This window comes from Lepisma saccharinum, chromosome 20 (assembly GCF_977018435.1).
Source record: "Lepisma saccharinum chromosome 20, izLepSacc3.1, whole genome shotgun sequence".
NCBI lineage: Eukaryota > Metazoa > Arthropoda > Insecta > Zygentoma > Lepismatidae > Lepisma > Lepisma saccharinum.
The window spans coordinates 61,419,689-61,444,643 of NC_139248.1; the positions used below are offsets into that span (position 1 = coordinate 61,419,689).

Genomic DNA, 24,955 nt, shown 5'->3' on the forward strand with positions numbered 1-24,955 from the left:
CGTTTGTGACTCTCTCTTCATCTATCTTGTCTTACCACCATTCATTCTCATCTTCGCGATTAGCCAAAGAGACAGAAAAAGTGAATTAAAATAAACTAAATCAACCAATCAGTCGTTATGTTTTGCCTTTTTATTGACTTCTTGACCTACTTGTTGATTTCTCTACTTTCTCTTGACTTTCATGACTTTCTTGACTGGCAGACACCCTGAATAGCTTTGTTCTCTATACCCCTGCTTTACAATCAAATTATATTGAATATTGAATAAGAATGGACAACACCTTGTTCCATCAGTATAAACCTTAATGCAAGAAATTCTGTGACGTTATCCGAAAGTGGTCCCAAAACTTTGTTCATTAATATCAGGACAAACTTTTTTCTTTTTGGGCAATGACTGAATCAAAATAAATTTCACTATTGAGTTTGGAAACGCAGTCCTTAGACTTGTAACTTGCATGACTTTTTTCTGTTACATATTTTCCTAATTAATATTATGTGACTCAAAATGTAGGACATTTATGATATTTTTCAATTTCCTCCCGGACGCCGGACATAAGGCTAAAATGTAGGACATGTCCGGGAAAAACCGGACGTCTGGTAACCCTACTCCCAAATGAAAATATCACAAACCGTTAAGACAGGAGATCTAGGAGACCATGGGAAAAGCGCTAAGTACATCGTCCAATCCAGGCATTTACACAGGCAACCAGTTCCCTTAAACTGTCGATGCCATCGCAGAATGCTTTGGTGACCTGGCGGTGCAGTTGCAAACTGTCTCCGGAATGCACACATTGCTCCGCGTCTCAGTGAGGGTTAATCTTTACGCGCACACAGCGAATTGCTATGTTGGAACCACATCATTGAGTATGTCACATGAAAGATGTGTAGTGAAATGGTGAAATCTATTTCCCGATGATCCGGCACCAGCTAAAACAGCAATGGATGATTCTTTCAAATCTAGTTGCAATATTCTTTCTGTGTATTTCAACGCGCGGAAGTGGTTTGCCGTCTTGTCATTGTGTTACCGACCTCAGAGATTGCAGATCACTCACATTCAGTTTAGAAATTATTTTTTGTGTATTTCAAGATATGGTTGACAAGTTCAATAAATTATAAGCAAAAAATTCTCAAACATCGAGTGCGGAGACTTTTCTCTGTATTACTAATTTATGAAAGAAAATTAGATTTTTACATCTGCATAAAAGAAACTGGTTTTCTACGCGAATTAAGTTATAGTAAATTACGCGTAACTTATGTAACGAGTAAATTACCTGTGCTAACCCTGCCCACAACGCACGGCCACCGATAGAAGAAAAGTTGATGATCTAGAAGTTCAGAAACATGGAAAAATGTAATTTTTAAATACCCCACATGACGTCACGGAACGTGGTGCCTATTACTTGAATAACGGACTGTCCTTAAGGGGCAGTAGTTTATCCACACATCCCCAGTACACCCCTAAATTCTCAACGGCCCATTCCCCCCCCCCCCCATTTTAGTTTACAGAATCTCAATTTATGATCATTTTTGGCTCTAGACGTCCCAATAAATATGAACTTACCCTCCCCGGATGAAAAACGCCTGCCTTAAAGCCCAGGGCGCCTGGCAACCCTGATTACAAGTCATAATATTATCAGAGCGTATATACGCTCTGATATTATTATCACGAATGGCTTGTTCTACCTCAAGTTATTTTTATGGTCGTCAGATGGCAGAACGCACGTGAATTTATAAAGGTTACAAAATGTTCACATTATAAAACATCTGCAAATAACAAATGACAAAATCAAAAAGTAGTTTTAGAAGTACTCAAAACAGTAGTATTCTTTAGCTTATATAGTGCTCACATTGGATTTTCATTCTGGCAAACACAGCAGATTCTACAACAGCATTAATACAAATTAAACATCTATATCGTTTTGAATATGTTAGAATCTTCAATTCTTGCACAGTTATACCGGGTGGTCCAAAAGTCCCGGAAAGGTCACATATCGTGAGAAATACACATCGAATCGGAAAACGAAAAGATACGTGTTTAATAAGTGAAAGAAAGCTATTCAATTATATCACACTTGATTCCCCACCCCCAGCCCCTGGAGGTGGGGCGGGGGCAACAGTAAAATTTTAAATGGAAACACACACACACACACACACCCATTTTGTATTGCAGAATCGGAAAGAGGACTTTATTCCGAGTCCAACGAACTATCAACCATCCTTCTAGCTCAATTAGGAACGGAGATGTGGCGATATGTGTGGCGGGGGAAAAAAAATTATAGCTTAGCTACCAATTCTATATAGCTTCACACAAAAATGGGGGGAGGCTTGTTTCGTTTGACTTATTACTGGTTTTTAGTTATGGTTATTACGTACAGATTTTCTACCTACCTGTGGGTGATCGCTGCGATGGGGTTGAAATGAAACGCCACCTCTGATGCCTTTACAATCGGTTTGGAAGGGGGACCAGTGACAAGTTGCTCTGCAGAACGCACTATGAGTGTCATGATAATCATTAAAAACAGACAACGTTCGTGTATGGCTGATGAGTGGTTAATGTCTACCTTAATTCCATCCTGTGAGTCCGATATTTTAAAAATGATGCAAAATTAGAAACTTATCAAGTTTGTTGCAACACAACGTCAGAAATTATCATTTACGTAAAATGTTTTTCAATCAATGTCAAAGTAATATACAATATATATGTAAATATCTACATTGTAAATAATACCTAAAGTAAATATATAGTGTTTCAAGGTGTCTATATTATGCAAATTGTGTCTGACGAAAATAATTTGAGTAAATAATTCGGCTTGAATGGGGAGCGGAGGAAATTTTCTACCTTTTGGGGGGGAAGTGCGTCATAGACCTTGGAGGGATGAGCACCCCTGTTCGAGACAGCCAGCACTTGGATAAGTCTTTCATGCTCACAAGTGGATAATTGTTTTTTGTCAGGTCCGTAATGAGAAGCAAAGTTGTTCAAGGTCCAAAAACCTTTTGTCTCGCACAATTTAAAATTCGAGCAAAGTTGCGTATTGTTTCATTTCAATACTAAACTAATTCGGGAAAAAAGGTTGCTGGACCGTATTTAAATTGATCCGGAAAAAAGGTTCACGGACCGAATTGAAATACATTACAGATAAAAAGGTTCCTTACATTTTAAAATTTAACGATCCAGTTTCTCGTAATTTAAGGACAAGATGTCTAACCGTATCTCTATGTGGAGGTGAAACGCCTGGGAATTTCTGTACAAATTGCCTACACACGTCTTGACACGAGTCTGTTTTCACGTAAGTGACATACATAAAAATTCTTTGTTCTAACGTGAACCTTGCGGCTGTCATTCCAATCGTCTCACTGACACAACACACATACACACATAGGCGTAGCTACGGGGTGTGCCGGGTGTGCCTAGGCACACCCTAATGGGCTGCTTTATCAAAGAGAATTAAAGACAGATATTTCAATAAGAGAGAAAATATGCGGCAGTTTGTAAGAAGTTGAAAATGTCATTACTTGGTACAAACGTGTGATTATCGCTGATGAAACGGGTGTCTATAGATTTTCGATGTCATTGGAGAAAAAAGATATTTACTGCATTCTACTCTGTACTGCAGCGATTTTCTTCTATACCTGTCACACTGCACGTGTGAGAGAGCTATCTCCAAGCTTTCCCAAGTTAAAACTAAATTAAGAGCAAGTCAGAAGCAGGATAGATTGGAAGCCCTGCTCTTGCTATTTGTGGAACAGGAAAAAGCTTATTTATTGATGTAAATGAAGTTATTGATGAGTTTAAGAACATTGTACCTTTTGAGAGACGTCTCTTGTTATAAATGACGTGTATTTTGCTGTATTTGTTTGTAACATTTATGAACATTTTGTGTGTGTGTAATTTCTATGCAATTTGATTTTTTCTACTACATATATTCAGAAATTTTCAACACTGTCATTTAGTGAATTTATATTCCTTTACAAACATCAGTGCAGTTAAAGAGCCAAGTGATTGTGTTGCAAAATATGCTATTAAAAAGGTACAAGACCTCATGTTTTTTTCTTTGTGCACACCCAAATATAAAGTTCTAGCTACGCCTATGCATACACACTGCAATAACACAAACAAGTAACAGCAAGTAACCAAGAATAACACTCTTGCGCACAGTACGAAATTAACATGCTCTTTGTTTACATCTGCTCGCCACTATATTCACAGCTATGTCTTCATCTAATCGCGAAGGAACAAAAAACTCGAGCTCGGAGATTTCGGATTGCAAGGAAGCTCACGAACACCATTGACTTTTAACGGTTTCTTGATACAGTGTTGCACATTGGAAACCTCCAAACGATCCCCATCAAGACAAAACTCTTTCAAGGATATAAACTTAAGCAGGACGTTACTGGTCAAAACTATGATTAAAATGTTTTATTATCTGTGGCTCTTAACATCGTTTCTAAAGCGTATTTATTTGTGTATATAAGGGCAGAACTTGGATAAATTACAGAAGAACTTTTGCGTGTTATAACACAGGTTAGTGATCGTTTTGCAATATTTATATAAATGTCTGCATATGTCCATAAAAATAAGCGGGCATTACAGGCCGCAAATGTCGGCATCTCCGTCAGCGCCGCCCGCCACGCTTCTCCCGATCTCTCGGCCGAAGATCGAAATAAACGCACGGTATTTTGGTCGAGTGTTACATTTTGTAAGAATATTGATCACGGAGAACCAAGAAATCAGTTGACAAGGTTGCCAGTGCACTGGTTAAATGAAGCTACAGTTCGAGTATTATACAACAATCGATATCAAAGTACAACAATGCTGTAAAACTGAATAATGCTCTCCATGGTAACAATTATAAATCACACTTGAATTTCTCCTAAAAGTGAACGATTCTTCAGAACTCATCAGCAACCTTTAGTAAAATAAGGTAACTTATATACTACAGTACTGCATTGTGCCATTTTCGCTCCCTCGTATTCGTTCGCTTATCACACGCTCGAGCGTTTAATCTTCTTCTTCTTCTTTATTTCATGGCTCACACCGCGTTTGCAGTTTCTAGCCAAAGTTGCTGAGTTCAGGTTCTATTGTTAATATCCATGTTCCAAACTGTTGTTGAATATCATTCACTTTCTTCGAAACACTGTCTTCCTGTTCTTATGGTATAACAGTTTTGTGAGGTTATTAATTTAAATTGTAGTGTGAATCATCGTGGTTCTTTAAATAGTAAACCTATGATTTCTAGCGAAACTATAAAGAATCCAAATATCTGCAGTGCGAGGTTCAGATATTAGTGTAGATAAGGATATCGGAAATGGTACCTGTGCATGTTGTAAGTTTTTATATAGAGAGTCTCGGTATTGTTGTCTTAAGGGACATTCAAAAAATAAATGATTAAGTGTTTGATTAGCTTCTCCGCATTGGCAGGAAGTTGATGGCACAATCTTTAAACGAGCCAAATGTTGATTTACTAATACATGACCTGTTCGCATTTTTTCTCAAGCATTTAAAATAGAATTTAATTTTAATGTGACAATAATCGTAGACAAATATGCAAATTATCCGTCTTGGCAGTTTCAGCCTACAATCATGTCTCATTTTCATGTCTATAAATGTATTGCTAAAATGAACTAAAGTCCATATTAACATGGAGATAACGACTATGTTTACTTAAGTTTCGATTTCCCTGTCTTTCACTTCACAATCCATATTTGAGGTCCCACTACCACCGACAAATTACGGCTATACGTGTACAACTGGGCTTCGAGTTTATACCTCTCGCTTTGCCTGTTCGAGCGTTATTCGCTCGAGCGTAGAAGCTGTCAATTCCGTACGCTACCTAGCGTCGTCCGTGCGAACTATTTCGCACTCTAACGAAATCCTCTCAATGCAGAACTCTCTTATATACCTAGTACGTCTTAAAAAATTAAAAACTGTTCCATATCTATGGTAATAAGGGTCCTCCCCGATGGTGTAGTAGTAATGTCGTCCCCTTTTATTCAATGGATCCCGGGTTCGATGGCCCATGTAGGCACACATGGTGGTTCGGATTCCACTTTCAGCTAGACCCTCAGTCCCGATTAGTATACTTGTGCATAAAGTGGATTTAAATAAACTAAAAACGTAACGGTAATAAAATTTATCAGTGTATCATATAAGTTAAAGGTGTAAAATAAATTTTACAAATAATCGTAATTGAGAACATTCTAATTTTCTCCAATTAGCAAATTCAATGGACTCACAAGATAATTCTCCCATGACATATTTACCTCCTCGATAACGTACTGGTCATCACGTTGTTCTCAAGGAGTCCCAGATTCGATACCCGGGGGAGGCACGTAAACTGTAGGTCCAGTCCAGATTAGCCTTTCTGTGAATAAAGTGGACTTAGAAAAACGATTCAACCACGACATATTTTATATTGTATTGCATACCATGTGATTATGAAGTGAACATTTATTTTACGGTCTTAAAACTGAACGGATCATAGGCAGTGGCGGCAATTAGGGGGGGCGAGGGGGGCAGTTGCTTCCCTACTTTTTGCCACTTTTGTCCCCACACTATGTTAAATCTTATCTACAAAGGGAAATATACTGTCTATGCCCCCCAATTTTGGCACCTTGCCCCCCCCCTGCTTTTGGAACCCAATCGCCGCCAAGGCGTAACTTGGCGGGCCCAAGTTAATTAAAATTTACTAGTTGTTAATTCCCTGAAAACCGAGGAGCAACGTGGCAAAGTATAATATATGTGATTTCGCAAACGTCACAGTTATTTAGCACATAATCATGGACAGCTGTTCCTTTATGAGATGAAAAACTTTTCGAGTCTGCCCTCCCTTCAAAAGTTAAGTCCCAAGTTGGATTCTGTCCCTCAAAATTAGGCCCGAAGTTAAGCCCATGGAACGTATGATTAGTAATTAAGTTTTAGCGTTGCTAAACTTCGAGTTAGGTACAGAAATGCTTGGTGAGCTGTGTACCCGACAAAAATACATAATAGATTTCATTTAATACTTTAGTTGCGTTACTTTTTACACAGCTTGTTAAGTATTTCGATCCATTGACAAGTTAGAAGAAGCATATATTTTGTATTCGTTTCTCATTCAAATAAAATTTGACAGAAGCTACGTTACGAATTTTTTTAGAAACAATTTATTTTGCAAATTAAATTGCACAAATATAATGCAAAAGCTATAAAACTAAACTTTTTATTTAAAGTGATTATACGAAGGAATGCCCATGTCATCTATCGGACAACACAATTCTATTTTATAAAGGATTTATTTCACTGAGGACAAGGGCAGGAAAGAAAACACAAGTCAATTTTCTGTCGTAAGCTAAGTGAGGTAGTAGTGTAGTTTCGTGCAATGTTAGGGTGACCCGATGACGTCCCGTTTTGACCGGGACAGTCCTGTCCATATTTCAAAAATCCTCAATATGTTCCGTTTTATAAAAATCTAGAAGTTAGCTCGAAAATTAAATATAAATTTGAGACATTTCATGCTAAGAAAAAATAGTTAGTGGAATTTTTAAACTAATGTCATGAAAACACTGATTCACGTTATTCTCTGCTACTTCTGGCTAATTGTGCATAAGAATCCAAATTCTACAATTTCGTGGAGAAGATTCGAGCTGTTCGAGTTAGCTCGCGCCTCGGTTTTTATTTTATTTGTGTGGGTTCCGTTATTTCTAGAGCAGTGAATATGGATAACTAAGAAGCGTGTAAGTAGTTTCAATGTGGGCCTGCACGAAGAATTTCAATTCCTGCGTCTCGACACAAAATCAAAAGACAATTCCTAATGAATTAGTGAACGTTAATATATATTCTAGCTTAGAAGACGAAACAAAACCGTCCGATCAATGAAAATTTGCAAGAGGAATTGTAACACAACTTCAGAGAGACTGGAAAGAAAACAAAAATAAGGTTTGCTTGTCAGATAAATGGGTAAGTTAGAAGTGGACCACATAAAGTATTGACGTCTTTCTGAATGCGGTGGAAATTGTGTTACGCTTGCCTAGTACTCGTATGTACGTACAGTGGTGCGTTACGACATCTACCAGTTAGAGCACTTTGTATCATGTCGCCAAAATTTAATATTTTTGTCATATTGCTTTTCTTATAGTGGCGCCACCTGTATCTGAGTTACTTTCTGAGTAAAGTATCAGTTGCTATGTTACTTTTGAACAAAGAAACTGCAACCAAGTTATTTTTACCAAAGTAAGTCCAATCGGGTTACTTTCTGAGCAAAGTAACTGAGTTGCCATTTGAGTAATGTAACTATAATCGAGTTACTGTTTGAGGAAAGTAAATTACATTGAAGCAACGTAACTATCACTGAGCAACTTTTAGCAAAGTAACTAAACTAAGTTACTTTTCAGTAAAGTAATTGCAACAGAGTTACTTTTTGTGCAAAGTAATCGGAACACACAGTTATTTTTGACCAAAGAAACTTGAATCGATTTTTTTTACCAATCTAACTGCAACCGAGTTATTGTTTTACCAACGCAATTGCAAAATTGCAACCGAGTAAATTTTGAATAAAGTAACTGCAACCGAGTTACTTTTGAGTAGGTTAAGTGTAACCGGCAAACCTTTTGAGCAATGTAATTGTAACTGAATTACTATTTGAGCAAAAGAACTGTTTCTAAATTACTTTTTTCAGCAAATTAATTTGTTACTGAGTTACTTTTGAACAAAGTAAAGTAACTGCAATATGTTACGTTCTGAGTAAAGTAGCTGCAGATTTACTTTTTGACAAATTAACCAATATACGTTCTGAGCAAGTAACTGGAACTGAATTACTTTTGGAGCAACGTAACTGTTACAGAGTTACTTTTGGAGCAAAGTAAATGTAACCAAGATAATTTCGGATGAATGTAACTGCAATCAAATTACTTTTTTCAGGAAAGTAAGTGCAAATGAGTTACTTTTCCAGTAAAGTAACTGTAACCTAATTACTTTTCTAGTAAATTATTTGTAACCTAGTTACTTTTCCAGTAAAGTAACTGTAACCTAATTACTTTTCTAGTAAATTATTTGTAACCTAGTTACTTTTTCTAGTAAATTAACTGTAACCTAGTTACTTTTTCTAGTAACTGTAACCTAGTTACTTTTCTAGTAAAGTAACTGTAATCTAGTTACCTTTCAAGTAAAGTAACTGTAACCTAGTTACTTTTTCTAGTAAAGTAACTAACCTACTTACTTTTTCTAGTAAAGTAACTGTAACCTAGTTACTTTTTTCTAGTAACTGTAATCTAGTTACTTTTTCTAGTAAATTAATTGTAACCTAGTAACTTTTCTAGTAAAGTAACTGTAATCTAGTTACCTTTCAAGTAAAGTAACTGTAACCTAGTTACTTTTTCTAGTAAAGTAACTGTAACCTAGTTACTTTGTAGCAAATTAACTGCAACCGAGTTACTTTTTAGCAAAGTAACTGCAACCGAGTCACTTTTTAACAAAATAACAAAAGCAAGTGGAATCGAGTTACTTTCGACAAAAGAAACATATTTAGGCCTATTTCTTGAGTAGTGCGAGTGTAACGGGGATATTTTTTTCGCAAAGTAACTGCCTCCGAGTTTTTTGTTGAGACAAGTAATTAGAACTTGGCTCTGCAAAGCAACTGTAACTCACTTTTTAAAAAATAACTTTACAGACAAAGGCATGTTGAAACTTCCTGTCTTAAACAACTACAAACTGCAAATAAATGTTTATTTTCTTCGCGTCATATTAATCGCAATTGCGCTGTAGGCACATTTTATTACATGCGAGTCCCCTCGTTTGACTGACTGATCCACCTACCTGTTGCTATTACAGCCACCGCCACGCGCCAGGCTTCGTACCTCGCCATCAGCCGTTACGTCCTACGAATGGATAGCCCTGTAGGGAGAGACACTAGCGCCACTGAACGGCACGAAGGAATCGCGCGAACTAAACGGACAAGCTTCGGGGGTTGACGGAAAACATGGGACTTTTTTTTTTAGGCAAGGGTAGCTGTTGCTGCGCATGCGTACAACCACGTTTTCTCTCTCTCTCTCTCTCTCTCTCTCTCGTGCGGATTTTGAGTTGTGGAGAGGGGTAAACAAAGAGAAGAAGAGGAGGGGGAGTTAAAGTAAAAAAATCTACGCAACAATAGCATGCAAGCAAAGGCGTCGGGAGTAATTTTTGTAGGAGGGTGAGGCGTTGAAAAAACTCGATAGTAGAAGTAATAACAATTATTATTATTATTATCATAGTTATGATTGTTATTATTGATTTGCTTTATTTCACTTCGCCCTTTGTGCCACTCTTGGCAAATTTTGCGAAGATGGGGATGATATGATGAAATTGATGAATGGACACTCGCAAACATCCATGCCCAGGCCGGGATTCGAACCCGGGACGTCGTAGTGCGATGTGCTAACCACTCCGCCACGGGGGCCGGCCTGATTGTTATTATAAAATAACTATTATAAGCTGAAGAAATAACACAATTTTATTTCAAATTTATTATTGTTATTAATATTATCAGTGGCGTGCCAAGAGGGGGGGCTGGTGGGGTCATAACCTTCCCCGCACAGTATTTATAAAGAAAAAGAACGTCAAAGCAAGAAAAGCGGCGAAATGAGGACTGACTCTTACACACAAACGTTAGTGTATTTTTTTTTTTTTTTTTTGAATTTTGATAACTGTGGAACCAATTATTCTTTGGAAAGTGGCAACACCGCAAACATTGCCTCGCAGCACCAGTTCAACGGACATCGCTGTGTGCAGTGTTGCCACATCTTCACTCCGTTGAATAAAATTCTGTTTCGCAATGTGAATTGACAATGATAATGGATTTTGAACACATGCAAAGAGCTTCACAACAAGGCCAATATTGTATTTGTAGGATGTTAATTAACATTTCTACGCTGGGATGAACCAGGCAACGTCGAAGTCTACTGTGTTTCAAAGGCAACACATCCCGTTGGGGTAGTACTGGCAGAGACGATTCCACGCAGGTAAAACAGCGATAGCGAAAAATCAGTCGAGACCAGGCCGGGTCGGTAGCTCAGTGGTGTCGGCCCCCGTGGCGAAGTGGATAGCACATTGCGCTACGACTTCAGGGGTCTCGGGTCCGAATCCAGGCTCGGACATGGATGTTTGTGATTGTCTGTCCTGAAAAGGACAGAAATAGAATTATTATTAAGATGATTTGCTTTATTTTACTTCACTTTTGTGGCGCCACTTTTGGCTAATTTACGAAGATGGGGATGAGTGATGGTATGATGAAATTGATGAATTGACACTCACAAACATCCATGGCCAGGAGAGGATTCGAACCCGGGACCAAGTGTGATGGGGAAGCTTCCGCTTAGGGGCTCTCCTTTGTGTGTGTGTGTGTGTATATATATACACACGTATATAAAAGTTGTTAGAGTATTGCCAGAGAAGAGAGAAGTCGAGCCTGCATTTTTTGCTGAAAATTTCTACGCAAAATTGATAACGGATTCTTGTCAAATTTGAAAAATCTGAAAATTAAGAATTGTGTTTAAAACCTTTCTGCCTGCACCGTACTAAAGTTTCATCAAAATCAGAACACCCGTTTTTTTTATTTATAGAATTTCAATGAGAGCGATTGTTTAAAAAAAAAAACCTTTTGTTCTCACCACGATGTAAAATAGAAAGCACACTTGTAAACAATTTTGGTTAGCACAGATTAACGCAGAATTGAATAAGCTAAATTTTGATGTAACCAGTTCTTTTGTAGGACTACTGGTCAATTTTTAATTGGTGTCCAAAGTCGAGTATCTATAATTTTCAATTCGACAGTAATAACTTGGAGAGGAGGGGGGGGGGGCTCACACTCTAAACCCTAAAATTCAAGAAACTATTTATTATTGAATCACTGCTTCCTTTGTTAATTATATGTGTGCAGTTATTTATTACCTATAATAATTACAAAAAATACCATCATTAATAAGAAAAAATAAACAATTATTGCATGAGTGTCACGTCACACACATTTATTTTACCATTCACTAAAACTCACAAAAAACATAATAAATTTTCATTAATGCTTTTTTCGTTTGTAGAGGTGCAGTTCTTTATTAATTATAACAATTACAAAAATTGCCATCATTAACAACCAATTGTACACTGTCACTGGCATAAGTGTCACGAATGACAGACATTCAAGATGGCGCCTGATGTTCCCACCAAGTGAATTTTGCTTCCTATTTACATTAAATTTCTGTTTTCATAATGGAAAGTAATACAAAACTATTGGGAACACCCTAGCAACAATGTAATTTATTTTCATTACAAATATTTTCACCGTTGAAGAATCGGAAAAAATAGGAGGTGAGCCTGACAACCCTCTCCCCTCGCTCGGGTAAGCTAGGGTTGTGCACTTTATGCTGACTTAGGCTAAACGGAAGTGAACCTACAGCTTCGAGTATCGAGCCGGGACCTCTTGATTACAAAGCGACGTTGTTACAACTACATCAGGGAGGCTCAATAGATATTTGTGCAAGGAAATTAATGGCTATGCTGTTATTGTTGATAATATTAACATTCTGAATAATTATTATTTCTTTATTCCTGTGTACGGAACCTCTTATAAGAAATGCAACAGCGTAATTATGATTTTCATTCTTTAAAACATTGTTTCATTCGAATTCACAAGAAAAAAAATTGCAGGATTTTGATGTATTTCAATTTAATGGATTCATTTGTTTGTTTATAATTGCAATGTTGAATGTAACTCGTAACTGAGATTCAATTAGCCTTGTGCTAAAGAGCTTTCACAGCAATTCTGCAGGCATTGGTTTCCCTTGTAAACACGCAACAATGTTCCTAGCCGCTAGTGTTGTCATTCCAATTCTTGTTCTTAAAGTTGCAGTCCCCACGTGCGGTGTAAGCACTGGAAAACACAAACAGTTTAAACAGTTTAGTTTCATTGTTGCGTGTGCATTCACTAAAATTCAAGAATCAAAATTTCTATTCATACTTTGTGACCACATTCGTGTTCTTCGATCTTAGCTAGGTAATTTTTCCGGATTGTTCAAAATCATTCAGAATTCTAAAATATAAAGATCCATTAAAGCATCCAATATTCAACTCTTTAAATATTGAACATAAATTTTAAAATTTATACTTTTATGTAGTTTTGATGTTATCGTACTGACATTACTGTTGGTATCATGATATTACACAAGAAATCTTTTTTTACAATTATCCATGACATATTCATTTTGAAAATAGCATATTATTGATTCAGTCAAAAGAGATAAATTATATAATATATTAGTCGAGTTTGGAATACCTAAGAAGCTTGTTAATAAGACAAAAGTATGCAATAATGAAACACAAAGTAAAATTCGTGTGGATATTAATATGTCTGATAAATTTACAATTCATTATGGGTTAAAACAGGCAGATTCATTATCTCCATTGCTCTTTAATTTTGCCTTAGAATATGCTATAAGTAAGGTTAAAGAAACTAATGAAGGACTAAAATTAAATAGTTTGACTTAGTTCTTAGCATGCTAAAATATTTTTTTCAAAGCAGCTAAAGAGATAGGTTTGGAAGTTAAGCAAAGAGAAAACTTAATATATGCTTACAGGCCGAAATCAAGTGTTAGGCAATAATCAAAATGTAATTATTGATAACAACTCGTTTGAACCAGTTTCCAAATTCAAAGGAGTAATACTAACAAATGCAAATTATATTAATGAGGAAATAAAAATCAGGCTTAATTCAGGAAATACATGTTACTTTTCTCTTCATAAACTTTTATCTTCTGGTAAAATATCTAAGAAACTATAAGTTAAAATATATTGGTCTAGGAATTAATTCGTGCGCCTGGACAAGAGATGGCGTAACGAGCGTATCGTCTCACAGTTCCGTGTATCCACACATACGTTGAAAACTCCTGTCAGAGCGCATCGTTCGTAGTATAGGGCAGTTGATTGACGCGTCAACAGCATTTTGTAGTCGACTGAACATGGCGCAGTTCGTGCCAGATAAAGTGTTTTTGCGGGGTGTTCTGCTTCATTACTTTAACATGCAGAAAAGTCCTACCGAAAGTCATCGTATTTTGGTGGAAGTGTATGGTGACCATGCGCTAGCTGAGCGAACGTGTCAGAAGTGGTTTGCACGGTTTAGAAGTGGTGATTTCGGCCTGGAAGACCAAGAGCGACCTGGACAGCCAAAAAAAATCGAAGCTGAAGAATTGAGAGCATTGCTCGATCAGGATTCGTGTCAAACACAGGAAGAACTTGCAGAAGCATTAGGCGTTGATCAAACAACAGTTTCCAAACGCCTCAAAGTCATGGGAATGATTCAAAAGATGTCACATTTGGTTCCACATGAATTGAAAGACAGACGTTGAAAGACGAAAAACCATTTGCGAATTGCTGCTTCAAAGACAGAAAAGAAAGGGGTTTTTGCATCGCATTGTTACTGGCGATGAGAAGTGGATCCATTACGAGAACCCGAAACGAAAAAAGGCCTGGGTGAAGCCAGGTGAACCAGGTCCATCACAACCGAAACGAGATATTCACTGTGCAAAGGTTATGCTGTGCATATGGTGGGATATGAAATGTGTGGTGTACCATGCTGCTGCAACCGGGTGAAACTATTAATGGAGAACGTTATCGACGACAATTAATGCGTTTGAAGCAAGCTCTGGCCAGGAAACGACCAGAATGGGAGAATAGACATGATAAACTTATTTTTCAACATGATAACGCTCGCTCACATGTCGCAAAATCGGTCAAAACCTATTTAGAAAATGTCGGATGGGAAGTTTTACCCCACCCGCCGTATTCACCAGACGTTGCTCCTTCGGACTACTACTTGTTCGATTGCATGAATAACGATTTGATTGGACAGCGGTTCACTTCTTCAGAAGATATCGAAAAATGGGTCTCTGACTGGATCGCTTCAAAGGATGAGGACTTCTTTCGCCACGGAATCCGTAACTTGCCTGACAGATGGGCGAAAGTGGTGGCTCGCGATGGACAATATTTTTCTTAAGGTATTTATGTATTTTGTGTTTGAACTACAGCTTCAATGTGTGCGTAACAACCGCACGAATTAATTCCTAGACCTAAATACAAAACAATAATTTTGCCTGTAGTATTATATGGATGTGAAACTTGGTTCCTTGCATTAAAAGAGGAACATAAATTAAGAGTATTTGAAAATAAAATCCTTAGAAAAAATATTTGGATCTAAAAGGGATGAGGAGACAGGTGAGTGGAGAAGGTCACATAATTTAGAACTGCATAACATGTATTCATGTCCGGATATTATTAGAATAATTAAATCAAGAAGACTTAGTTGGGTAGGCCATGTGGCACGAGTGGGAGAGGACAGAAGAGTTTACAGAATTCTTGTTGGGAAACTTGATGGTAAGATACCTGTAGGAAGCCCAAGACGAAGGGATAACGTTGAGATGGACCTAAAGGAAATCGGTAAGGATGAAAAAGATTGGACTGATCTTGCCCAGGATAGGGACAGATGGAAGGCTTGTGTTGCTGTGGCTATAAACCTTCGGATTCAAGAATGCTAGAGAGTTAGTTGGAATTACATTAAACATTATCTTGTAAATTATTTTGTTTAAACTTTCAATTTGTTTAGAAGACAGTTCTGAACTTGTGCTCGTTGAAACAGTATGACTACAAACAGTGGCGGCGATTGGGTTTCAAACCCGGGGAGGGGGGGGGCAACGACAGTATATATTTCCATTTATATAGTGCGGGGGCAAAAGTGGCGAAAAGTGGGGGCAGTTGCCCCTCATAATCGGCACCACTGACTACAAAACTCTGTTATGGACACTGCGTGATTTATTTGAACAACTTTCGACCTAATGGTATGTTTAGATCCATGAAGAATTATATTGAAAAATATAATTTTCTGGTAATTATATTTTCCGAAACTCTGTATATTTACGGTGATGAAAACAATGCATATTCTACATAATAGGATAGCATTATAATTGTTGCTCTAATTTGTATTTGTACAGATGACTGCTCGTCTTGTTAAAATGTGCTACAAACATCGGTCAAGTTGAATACAGATAAGCTGAACTACAGCGCCTTGAATAACGTAGTGTGGAAAACGACCCAAGAAACTGGTTCCCCTAGACGATGACAAGTAGATGGCAGTGCGATCGACCCAGGTGCTAATTTTGTTATGAAAGTAATGCGGCTTAGTTAGTTTTTTGGAATATATTGTGTAGATTTGTTTCTCTAGAAAGGCGGTAAGTGAATTGATGGAAACAGTTATATTTGTGGAGTGATTTGCAGTCACGAAATGGCATTAATTTGGAAAGAAAAGTAAAATAAAATTAATAAATAGTAAATAGCATGCGTAACACATCGCAATGTGATTCCGGACGTCAGGTCTTGGACTGTGTATTAGAGATTATTTTTCTATGTTATTAGAATATAAATAGTATCCTGAGAGATATTTCATACCGAGGCGACAAACCACAAATGTCGCTTGAAAGCGAGCAGTCGGAAATCAATGCAGCCTTTCGAACGGTAGGGACAAAAGCTCTGACTGCACCGTTTCCTCAAGGAGATTTTACACCAAAGCGACACGGGTCATTCGGTCCAAGGCAACTTTCATACCGAAGTGACACATGTTGCTTGGAAAAGAGCCAATCAAGAGCAACATTTCACATCGTAGCGGCATGACGGGAAGCACAGGCCAGCGTTCGGTTGGTGAAATCCTCAAGCGATAAGTGTCGCGTGTCGCTTGTCGCTTTGGTGCGCAATCTCACTAAAGAAAGAGACTCTTTGCATCGCGTATGCGCTAACAACAAACCACGGCAACATGTTGCAAGCTATTGAGGGAATGGCCCAGTTTGAGCGACGCAGAAGCGACACGTGTGGCTTATCCTGTCGCCTAGATCTGTTGTTGTAATGTGCGGTTTATCGTGTCGCCTATCTGTTGTTCGCAAGCAACGCTTGCTAATAGACTGAAGGCACCATGTCGCTTGTCACTTAGTTGGGAACTCCCCTGTAGCGCGTCGCTTCGGTCTCAGCACCCTTCCTTTAAGGAGCTATCCGACCGAAGTAACAAGTAGCACGCGAATACGCCATATGAACGTGTCGTTTGCTGTTTGGACCCTCATGTGCAATGAATGCTATTTTACAGTCTGGAAGTGTGTGTCACTCGTGTGACAGTGTGAACATTCCGTGTCGCTTGTCCCATTGGTTTGAAAGTTGCCTTACACTCATGTCGATGGCACTAAGAAAGTTTTGTGGGGTTCCCCTTGTCGTTTCATGCAATCATCATTATCATCATCGCCGCGATTAGTTTAAAGCGGAAGAAAAGAGACAGTAAATATCAAAAATACAAATGCTTCAGTGTGCATATCTTTAAAAGAAATGATGATGATGATAATAATAATGAACCTTATTCATACACAAAAATTTAGTTGCCAAGAACATTCCACGCGTATTTTTTCTCCCGTATTATTAACGAAAGTATGACGTTAACAGGACGTGGTCGACTGTCTAGAATGTTCGTTAATATCTTCGCGACCACTGTACCAAATATCATAGCAATTATCACATTCATAGAAATGCTTCATGTGAAAGAATCAGACGTTGCAGCGAAAACTCCATTTACTTCCATTATAAGCAGTCGAACACCAAGCACCGGGGTCAACACCAGCGCCTCTAGCGGATCATTTTCGAGTGGAACCAGCCAGAGCGTGCAGAACCATGCCGTTTTCCACACTACGTTATTCTAATCGCTGTAGCTGAACTGAAATATTAGCTTTGTAGATACTTCCTGTAAAATACTAATAGAAGCAATACGCACACTATTCTCATTGCGATATTAAGACTTTATTGTGTGAAACTGAATTAATTCAAGTTTGTAAAAAATTGTACGAACTTTACATAATTACAACAAAGATAATAACATTTATATTGGTAAAGTTTACATCTATTTAGGAATAAAATTTCAAAATGGGAATTTTTAGAAATTTGTTAGTTTTGCCATCTAGTGGACAATAGGGGAAACGGTTACATTGGTCTATTTTGAATTAGTTAACTGAAAATTATCCTCCATGTAGAGATTTTATTGATAGGTAAGTGTTTCCTTGGCGTCATGTAGTTTTACAATAACGTTAGTAAAGATGTTTCGGAACAAATATCTGTCCAGAATACTCGCGTTTAATTTTGTTTTATGTATGTGTAAACTCATGCTAAAAGACACCTAAAATGAAGGGCCTTTTTTTGAAAAAAAAAAGAAAAAAAAGAAAAGAAGAAAATGTCCAAACTTCAGATTAAGTGTCTAAAAAATTCGTATGTAGCTAGGATAGCCAACTATGAAATCATATTACTGCTTGTACTTAATATGAAAAACTCAATATGCTGACCAAGGCAGAAATTTATTTTATTATGAAGACATAATCTAAACGTAACGTTTCAACCTTCTAACAAGGTCTTCTTCAGACTCTGAACCAAGTACAAATGTAACAAGGTACAAAACAGGACGATATATATACACAAAAATACTCCCCTCCAGACTATTAGAAAGTAGTTCTGGAACATTCTAGCAGGTGGCTTTCCCTTGTCAACTGTACTTTCACCTGAAAGTGAATGTGGTTGGACTCTTTATCTCACGCTCTTTTTCCTTCTTCTCTCCCCTTCCTCTCTTGTCCTTTCCACTCTTTCTTCCATAGAAGAAGGTGTTAGAAAGAGTGGAAAGGACAAGAGAGAAAGAGGAGAGAAGAAGGGAAAAGTATGAAGGGAAAAGTATGAAGGAAAAAGAGCGTGAGATATAGAGTCCAACCACATTCACTTTCAGGTGAAAGTACATTTGACAAGGGAAAGCCACCTGCTAGAATGTTCGAGAACTACTTTCTAATAAACGATTAGGAAATTAATGTACTCTCGCCAAAAGTGATTCCTGGTATCTACAAAATCCTTATGTACATTATTCCATAAATTATTTATTTAAGTCTTGACTTATATCGCGATTTAAATTAACCTCATTTAATCAATCCGTTTTGCCTAAAAATCATTTTATATGTAGTATGTATGTATGTGTATATACAAGGGTTGATCAAATGAAAAGGTACAAAACGACACTGTCGGTGTAAATGAATACTTTATTCAAAGCATCCTCCATAGGCCTGAGCACATTGATCCCATTGATGTACGAGCCGAATGATTCCTTTTTCCCAGAATTCCTTTGGCCGTGACGCGACCCAGTCCTTCACAGCGTCCTTGAGTTCATCGTCCGAGGTGAAGCGCTTTCCTTTGAGATGCTTTTTCAGGGGACCAAACACATGGAAGTCACAGGGGGATAAGTCCGGACTGTAGGGCGGATGGTCTAGCTGCTCCCACTTGAACCTGGCCAGTTCCGCGTGTGTGACCCTGGAGACGTGTGGACGTGCGTTATCATGGAGCAGAACCACACCCACCGTGAGCAGCCCCGGTCGTTCGTCTTCCCCGTAAATGTTCACCATCCGGCGATGAATATCGGCCGGTTTAACACCTTCCGCTGTCAGAAAACGGATAACGCCTCGCTGCTCTTCAACAGTCGAATTTGCCAATGTTAACGACATGCTGTCAGAACACGCAATGCCGCGTCACTTGGACGGCGCTCTGTATCGGAGCCTCTGCTCTCTCCTGCGCATGCGCGTTCCCCTGCATGCTCCGATGCCGCGTGGCGACTCCAATCGCACCTGAGTCTGTCTGAGTAAGTATGTCTGTCACCTTCGAGAACAAAAATCTTGATCAGTCTTGTCATTTGTAAGCACAGTAAACACAAAACAACAGGTAGTATATCGTGTTTTGTAAAGCAAGAACATCAATACTTGAACTGCAGGATCCAAAAAAATTGAAAGGAGAAATACTATGAAGGAAATACAAAGGATGCTTTTTTTTTAGTTCTTTCTAGTACTAACCGTGGGAAAATTTATGCTTTTGCTTACTTATATATTTTTTTCTATGCACCATTACTTTCATGTATTCTGTAAAAAGAGCGTTGAATGCTTTACAGTGCTGGACATTCTGAGAAGTTTCACCTTGATGACGTCCAGAAACCTTGCCGTGTTTGTAAACAAGGGGGCTGGAAAAAAAAGGTTTGTTATGGCCAGACCTTCAAGAGCGGGGGAAAAGCGGTCGAAGGACCTTGGATTCGCAGACCTGCTGCGATGAGCTGGCCCTCCTGACACCATTGCACTCAACAAGAAACATAGCGGAACGGCTGGGCACAGGGGGTAGAACTGGGTTCTCCGTTCGAGGCGCCAAACTTAGCGAATCTCTTGCCTATTTCTAGCTGTTTCATGGTGTCACTTCGCTCAAATATGCTAGTATTCTGACTTATTTTTTATAATTCTTCTCTAAAATATTTAAAAAGCAAAATTCTTATTATTTTACTTTGTGATCGCCGCATCTCCCGATAACCTCTGGTAACTAATAATTAACGGTTACTTGTCAATTACTTTCTTCCAGAGCAAATTTAAATTAGGAAGTCATTTCACATTTCAAAAGGTATTCTCTTTTCCATATTAAGATGTGTTACTTCCAAATCAACAATAACCATAAATATTCGAATTTCCTGCTCTGTCTCCGTAGCGGGGTAGTTAGTCTAGTGCTCTGAAAAGCAATAGATCCCAGGTTCGAATCCTGAGAAAAGCACGGATGTTTAATTGTTTCTTCAAGTTCATGTGTTCAAATAAAAATAATCATAATATTATTATAAAAATAATACGAATTTATTATTCGCTTCTAGGTAAATTGTGTGTTCAAAATGACATTTTAAACTTGACAGTATTTGGTATTTGCGTTATTTCCATCGTTAAAAATATGCCGGTTTGATTTACTGAAAATGTATTCCTATCTTAATCAGTTATCTTTTAAATTACAATGTAGTGGTTCATATTTTGGCATTAATTACATTTCTATAAAGGTTCAAGGCTCAGTGTGCCCAGTATTCTACATAGATAGGGTCTTCATTTAAGCGGAAAGAAATGTGTTTGATAAATTTTATGAAATGATCGAAAGCATTTTTAATGAATGTGTTCCACGCTCTCGCTCCTCTGCAAAAAAAAATCTTACCCATGTTGGTTCACGCGGGAAATTATTAAAAATCTGAAAGCAAAATCACGTTAGCAGAAAAAATGGAAACAAAGAATGGGAAATGTAACACATCACGAAATTAAGTAAAAACCCTTAAGAACGAAATTAAAATGGGAGATCAGTAAAGCTTACCAAAACTATATTGAAATTTCAGAAAAAAATCTTGCTCACGACACTAACCAGTTTTGGTCCTTCATTAGAAAGAAAAAATCCACCTGCGCAGCTAAGTAAAACCACTGACAACAATAAAAGTATCCAAGATCTCTTTGCAAAGTATTTTGAATCCGTATATAACAAAGAACCATCTTCCTACAAAGATCCGCATCTCAATGTAAACATGAACCCACTTCCTAGTATCCTAAATATCTCTAAAATATCACTAAATGAAATTGAAGAAGCCATTAAAAAACTTAAACCCAAAAAATCCGCCGGCCCTGACTCAATCCTCCCTTATGTAATTAAAGGATGTTCGGAAATTCTTAAGTACCCTCTTCACACCCTCTTCAACTTGGCTATCAGAAGTTCGAGATTTCCAGCAATGTGGAAAACAACTGAAATCCGTCCGATTCCCAAAGCCGCTGATAAGGCCAACATATGTAACTACAGGCGTATTGCAAAATTGTCATTACCAGCAAAACTCTCCGAGCAGATAATATACAAACATATATATTTCCATATTTCCATATTTCCCCCAATCAGCATGGATTTATCCAAAAGCGCTCAACCGTAACTAATCTTGTCGAACTGACAAGCTACATTGCACCCAGTATAGCTAATAAAGAGCAAGTTGATGTTTTATATATAGACTTTTCAAAGGCATTCGACACAGTTCACCACGATATATTCTCGTAATACAGAAATTAGCCAACAATGACCTTTCTCCTCCAATTATAACCCTTCTTTCTTCCTACCTGCAGAACCGCCGACAATATGTCGGGTATCAAGGCTGCAGATAACTGAATACGTGGCCAGTTCAGGAGTCCCACAGGGGTCGAACCTTGGTCCCTTGCTATATTTAATTTTTATAAACGATTTGCCAGAACTACTCGCAAAATCTGGAACATTAATATTTGCTGACGATGTTAAAATACGTATATAAAAATATCTTAAATGCTGATGACTTTACAATATTAAATGAAGAGCTGGATAACTTGCTTCAGTGGTGTGAAATTAATAAAGTCAGCCTGAACTTAAAGAAATGTAAACGTGTATCATTCACCCACAACAGACACCCTATTCAACATTCATACACTATTTCTAATGTTTTAGTACAAAGTACAGCGCCTTGAATAACGTAGTGTGGAAAACGACCCAAGAAACTGGTTCCCCGAGACGATGACAAGTAGATGGCAGTGCGATCGACACAGCGGCTAATTTTGTTATGAAAGTAATGCGGCTTAGTTAGTTTTTGGAATATATTGTGTAGATTTGTTTCACTAGAAAGGCGGTAAGTGAATTGATGGAAACAGTTATATTTGTGGAGTGATTTGCAGTCACGAAATGGTATTAATTTACACAGAAAAGTAACATAAATACGTTTTATGTGCAACGCAACACGAGCATCAACATATCTCATGTGAGGCTGGACGTCAAACGTTGGATTGTGTACACAAGTTTATTTTTTTATACTAATAAAATTGAAATAGTGTCATGAAGGGGAAAAAATGTTTCGTGGCGTACATATTATGAAGTCATTTTCCCGAAATGCAGATATTCGAAAGAATTTAATTTCATATTCCATGGAGTTGAAATAGCCGATTACGATGTACCTTGTCATCTCTATCAACAAATTGCTTTACATTCGTGTCGATTGGTAAGTAGAACTTTGGTGTTAAGGACTGTGCATTTTTACTCGTGACTTGGCTGTAAAATGTCTACCTTGTACTTGATGAAAATAAACCGCAAATTAATTAAATTAATTAATAATAAAATAAATAAATTAATTAATTAAAATAAACAAGTATTGTCTGTGAATTTCCATAAAAATAATATTTGTGACAATGACAATATTAATGAACCTTTCAGGATAATGAATACACAATACTAATTCTCGCAGCAATGGACATTTCCACTCAATTTTTTTTACAACAATTTTAAAAACTACACCCTGGAAAAATGACCCCTGCAAGTTCTCGCGTTTCTCTGCGTCCAGTTTAAGGCAGAAACGAGACTTCCAAAGTTGCGAGGCAAGCGTTGCGCTGAAAACACGCCGCCGCCATGTTAATACGTCACGCCTTAGAGAGGGCTCGTTTGTCGTCTGCTTCGAGCGTCCAGTTCCGGATGGGTAGCCCACGGTGAGCGAACACGTGCAGCAGTTTTACAAATCTGTACCGATTTAAATAATGGAAGAAGGAGCGATAGGAGAAAGGAAAGCTATGCTTTGTAATGATCATTCTTCTATGAAATATCAGTGCTGCTCACGTGCAAGATAAATGAAAGTAGTGTAGGTGGGCCGGTTCACAAACCGAAAATGGGGCTCGGTGGGGCTCGCAGTGTTGCCAACTCCTCACTCGAAAAATCACCAAGGTTTTTGTTTTTGGGTATAACCTAACCTAAAGCAAGAAGCTGGCAACACTGCTTGAGCCTTATTTTCTTGCAGTGTTGCCAACATCTTACTCGAAAAAATCACCAAAGTTTTTTATTTGGTCTAACCTAACCTAAAGCAAGGAGTTGGCAACACTGCTTGAGGCTTGCCCTGCAGTGTTGCCAACATCTTACTCGAAAAGTCACCAAGGTTTTTTATTTGGTCTAACCTAACCTAAAGCAAGAAGCTGGCAATACTGCTTGAGGCTTTACAGTGCATAAAGCAATTTGCCAACCTACTGGTACTTTTGCCATAACCTTTTACAAAAAAAGAGAAAGAGAGGGAAGAGTTAAACAACCGACAGTGTTGCTAATATTTACCTACAGCTTTTTTTTACTTGGCAAGGGCTTAGCCAATTTATATACTGGCGTAACATACACACACTGGGCAAGGAGAGCCGGCAACAAATATATACTGCCGTAAAAGAGAGAGATGGATGGATGGATGGCAACACAGTATGTGTGTGCGTGTGTGTGTATAATATGTAGCATTATTAACTAGAGTGTGTTGGCAACCCACCTACAACTAAAAAAAAGATAGAGATACCAATATTGCTGTAAGATGAAGAGAGAGACCTAGAGCTGGCAACAGTGGTGAGCGAATACGTATTATTTCCAAGTCCCGGGCGCCAATGTATATCGTGACCTTTGTAAACCTCTCTCGCGGGAATGATGTGCTGCACACGCACACACACGTACGTACTTCTCTTTATTTCTGTATTGTGACGCAAACAAACAAATAAATAATTGTTGTTTTTTTTTTTAGGATTCCTGGCCCCTATAACCTCGCCAGGGTGCGTGGTGCCCAACCCAAAAAGGTTCTAACGGCTGCGGTTGTAGATTACCGCACCTCTGTAGGGTTTCATGTGTTTTTTTTTCCCCCAAACTTCCATGAAACCCTACAGAGGACCTCCATAATGCATGCAACGTGTACTAACGACTCTAGTGTTATTTGATGTTGTAATATTTTGGATATAGAGTTTTATTGTGTGATAGATAAAAATAATTATGTTTATTATAATATTTTTTTGATGAAGATGGAGAATGTATGTGTGTGTTACAAATAAAGTTGCATGCTTATTTTTTTAGTGTGTTTGTATGTGTATGTGTTTTTGATGTTCGACAGCATCTGAAACGATAAAAAAGAATTTTATTGTTAATTTTCTCATGTAAAAACAACAACAACAAAATTTTTGTGCAAAAATTTCTGATTGTCTCGTGCTATAGTGCAAAAACTGATGAGAAAAGAGATATTGTAACTGATAACTGATGAAATTGATATTGTAACTGATCTTGAACTAGTGAA

At 37.8% G+C, this 24,955-nt stretch overlaps 2 protein-coding genes across 2 annotated transcripts in view; both read right to left on the minus strand.

Moving 5' to 3' along the window:
* LOC146003489 (uncharacterized) overlaps window positions 1-9,865 on the minus strand; it is a 546,114-nt gene extending 536,249 nt beyond the window's left edge. Inside the window, exon 1 of the mRNA XM_083141780.1 lies at window positions 9,787-9,865. Coding sequence (XP_082997906.1) covers window positions 9,787-9,835 — 49 coding nt within the window. The 5' untranslated portion in view covers window positions 9,836-9,865. The remainder of the gene's footprint in view (window positions 1-9,786) is intronic.
* Window positions 9,866-12,039: 2,174 nt separating this feature from the next.
* Window positions 12,040-24,955, minus strand: part of LOC146003650 (glyoxylate reductase/hydroxypyruvate reductase-like) — a 72,368-nt gene continuing 59,452 nt past the window's right edge. Inside the window, exon 5 of the mRNA XM_083142001.1 lies at window positions 12,040-12,871. Within this exon, the coding sequence (XP_082998127.1) occupies window positions 12,753-12,871 (119 nt within the window). The 3' untranslated portion in view covers window positions 12,040-12,752. The remainder of the gene's footprint in view (window positions 12,872-24,955) is intronic.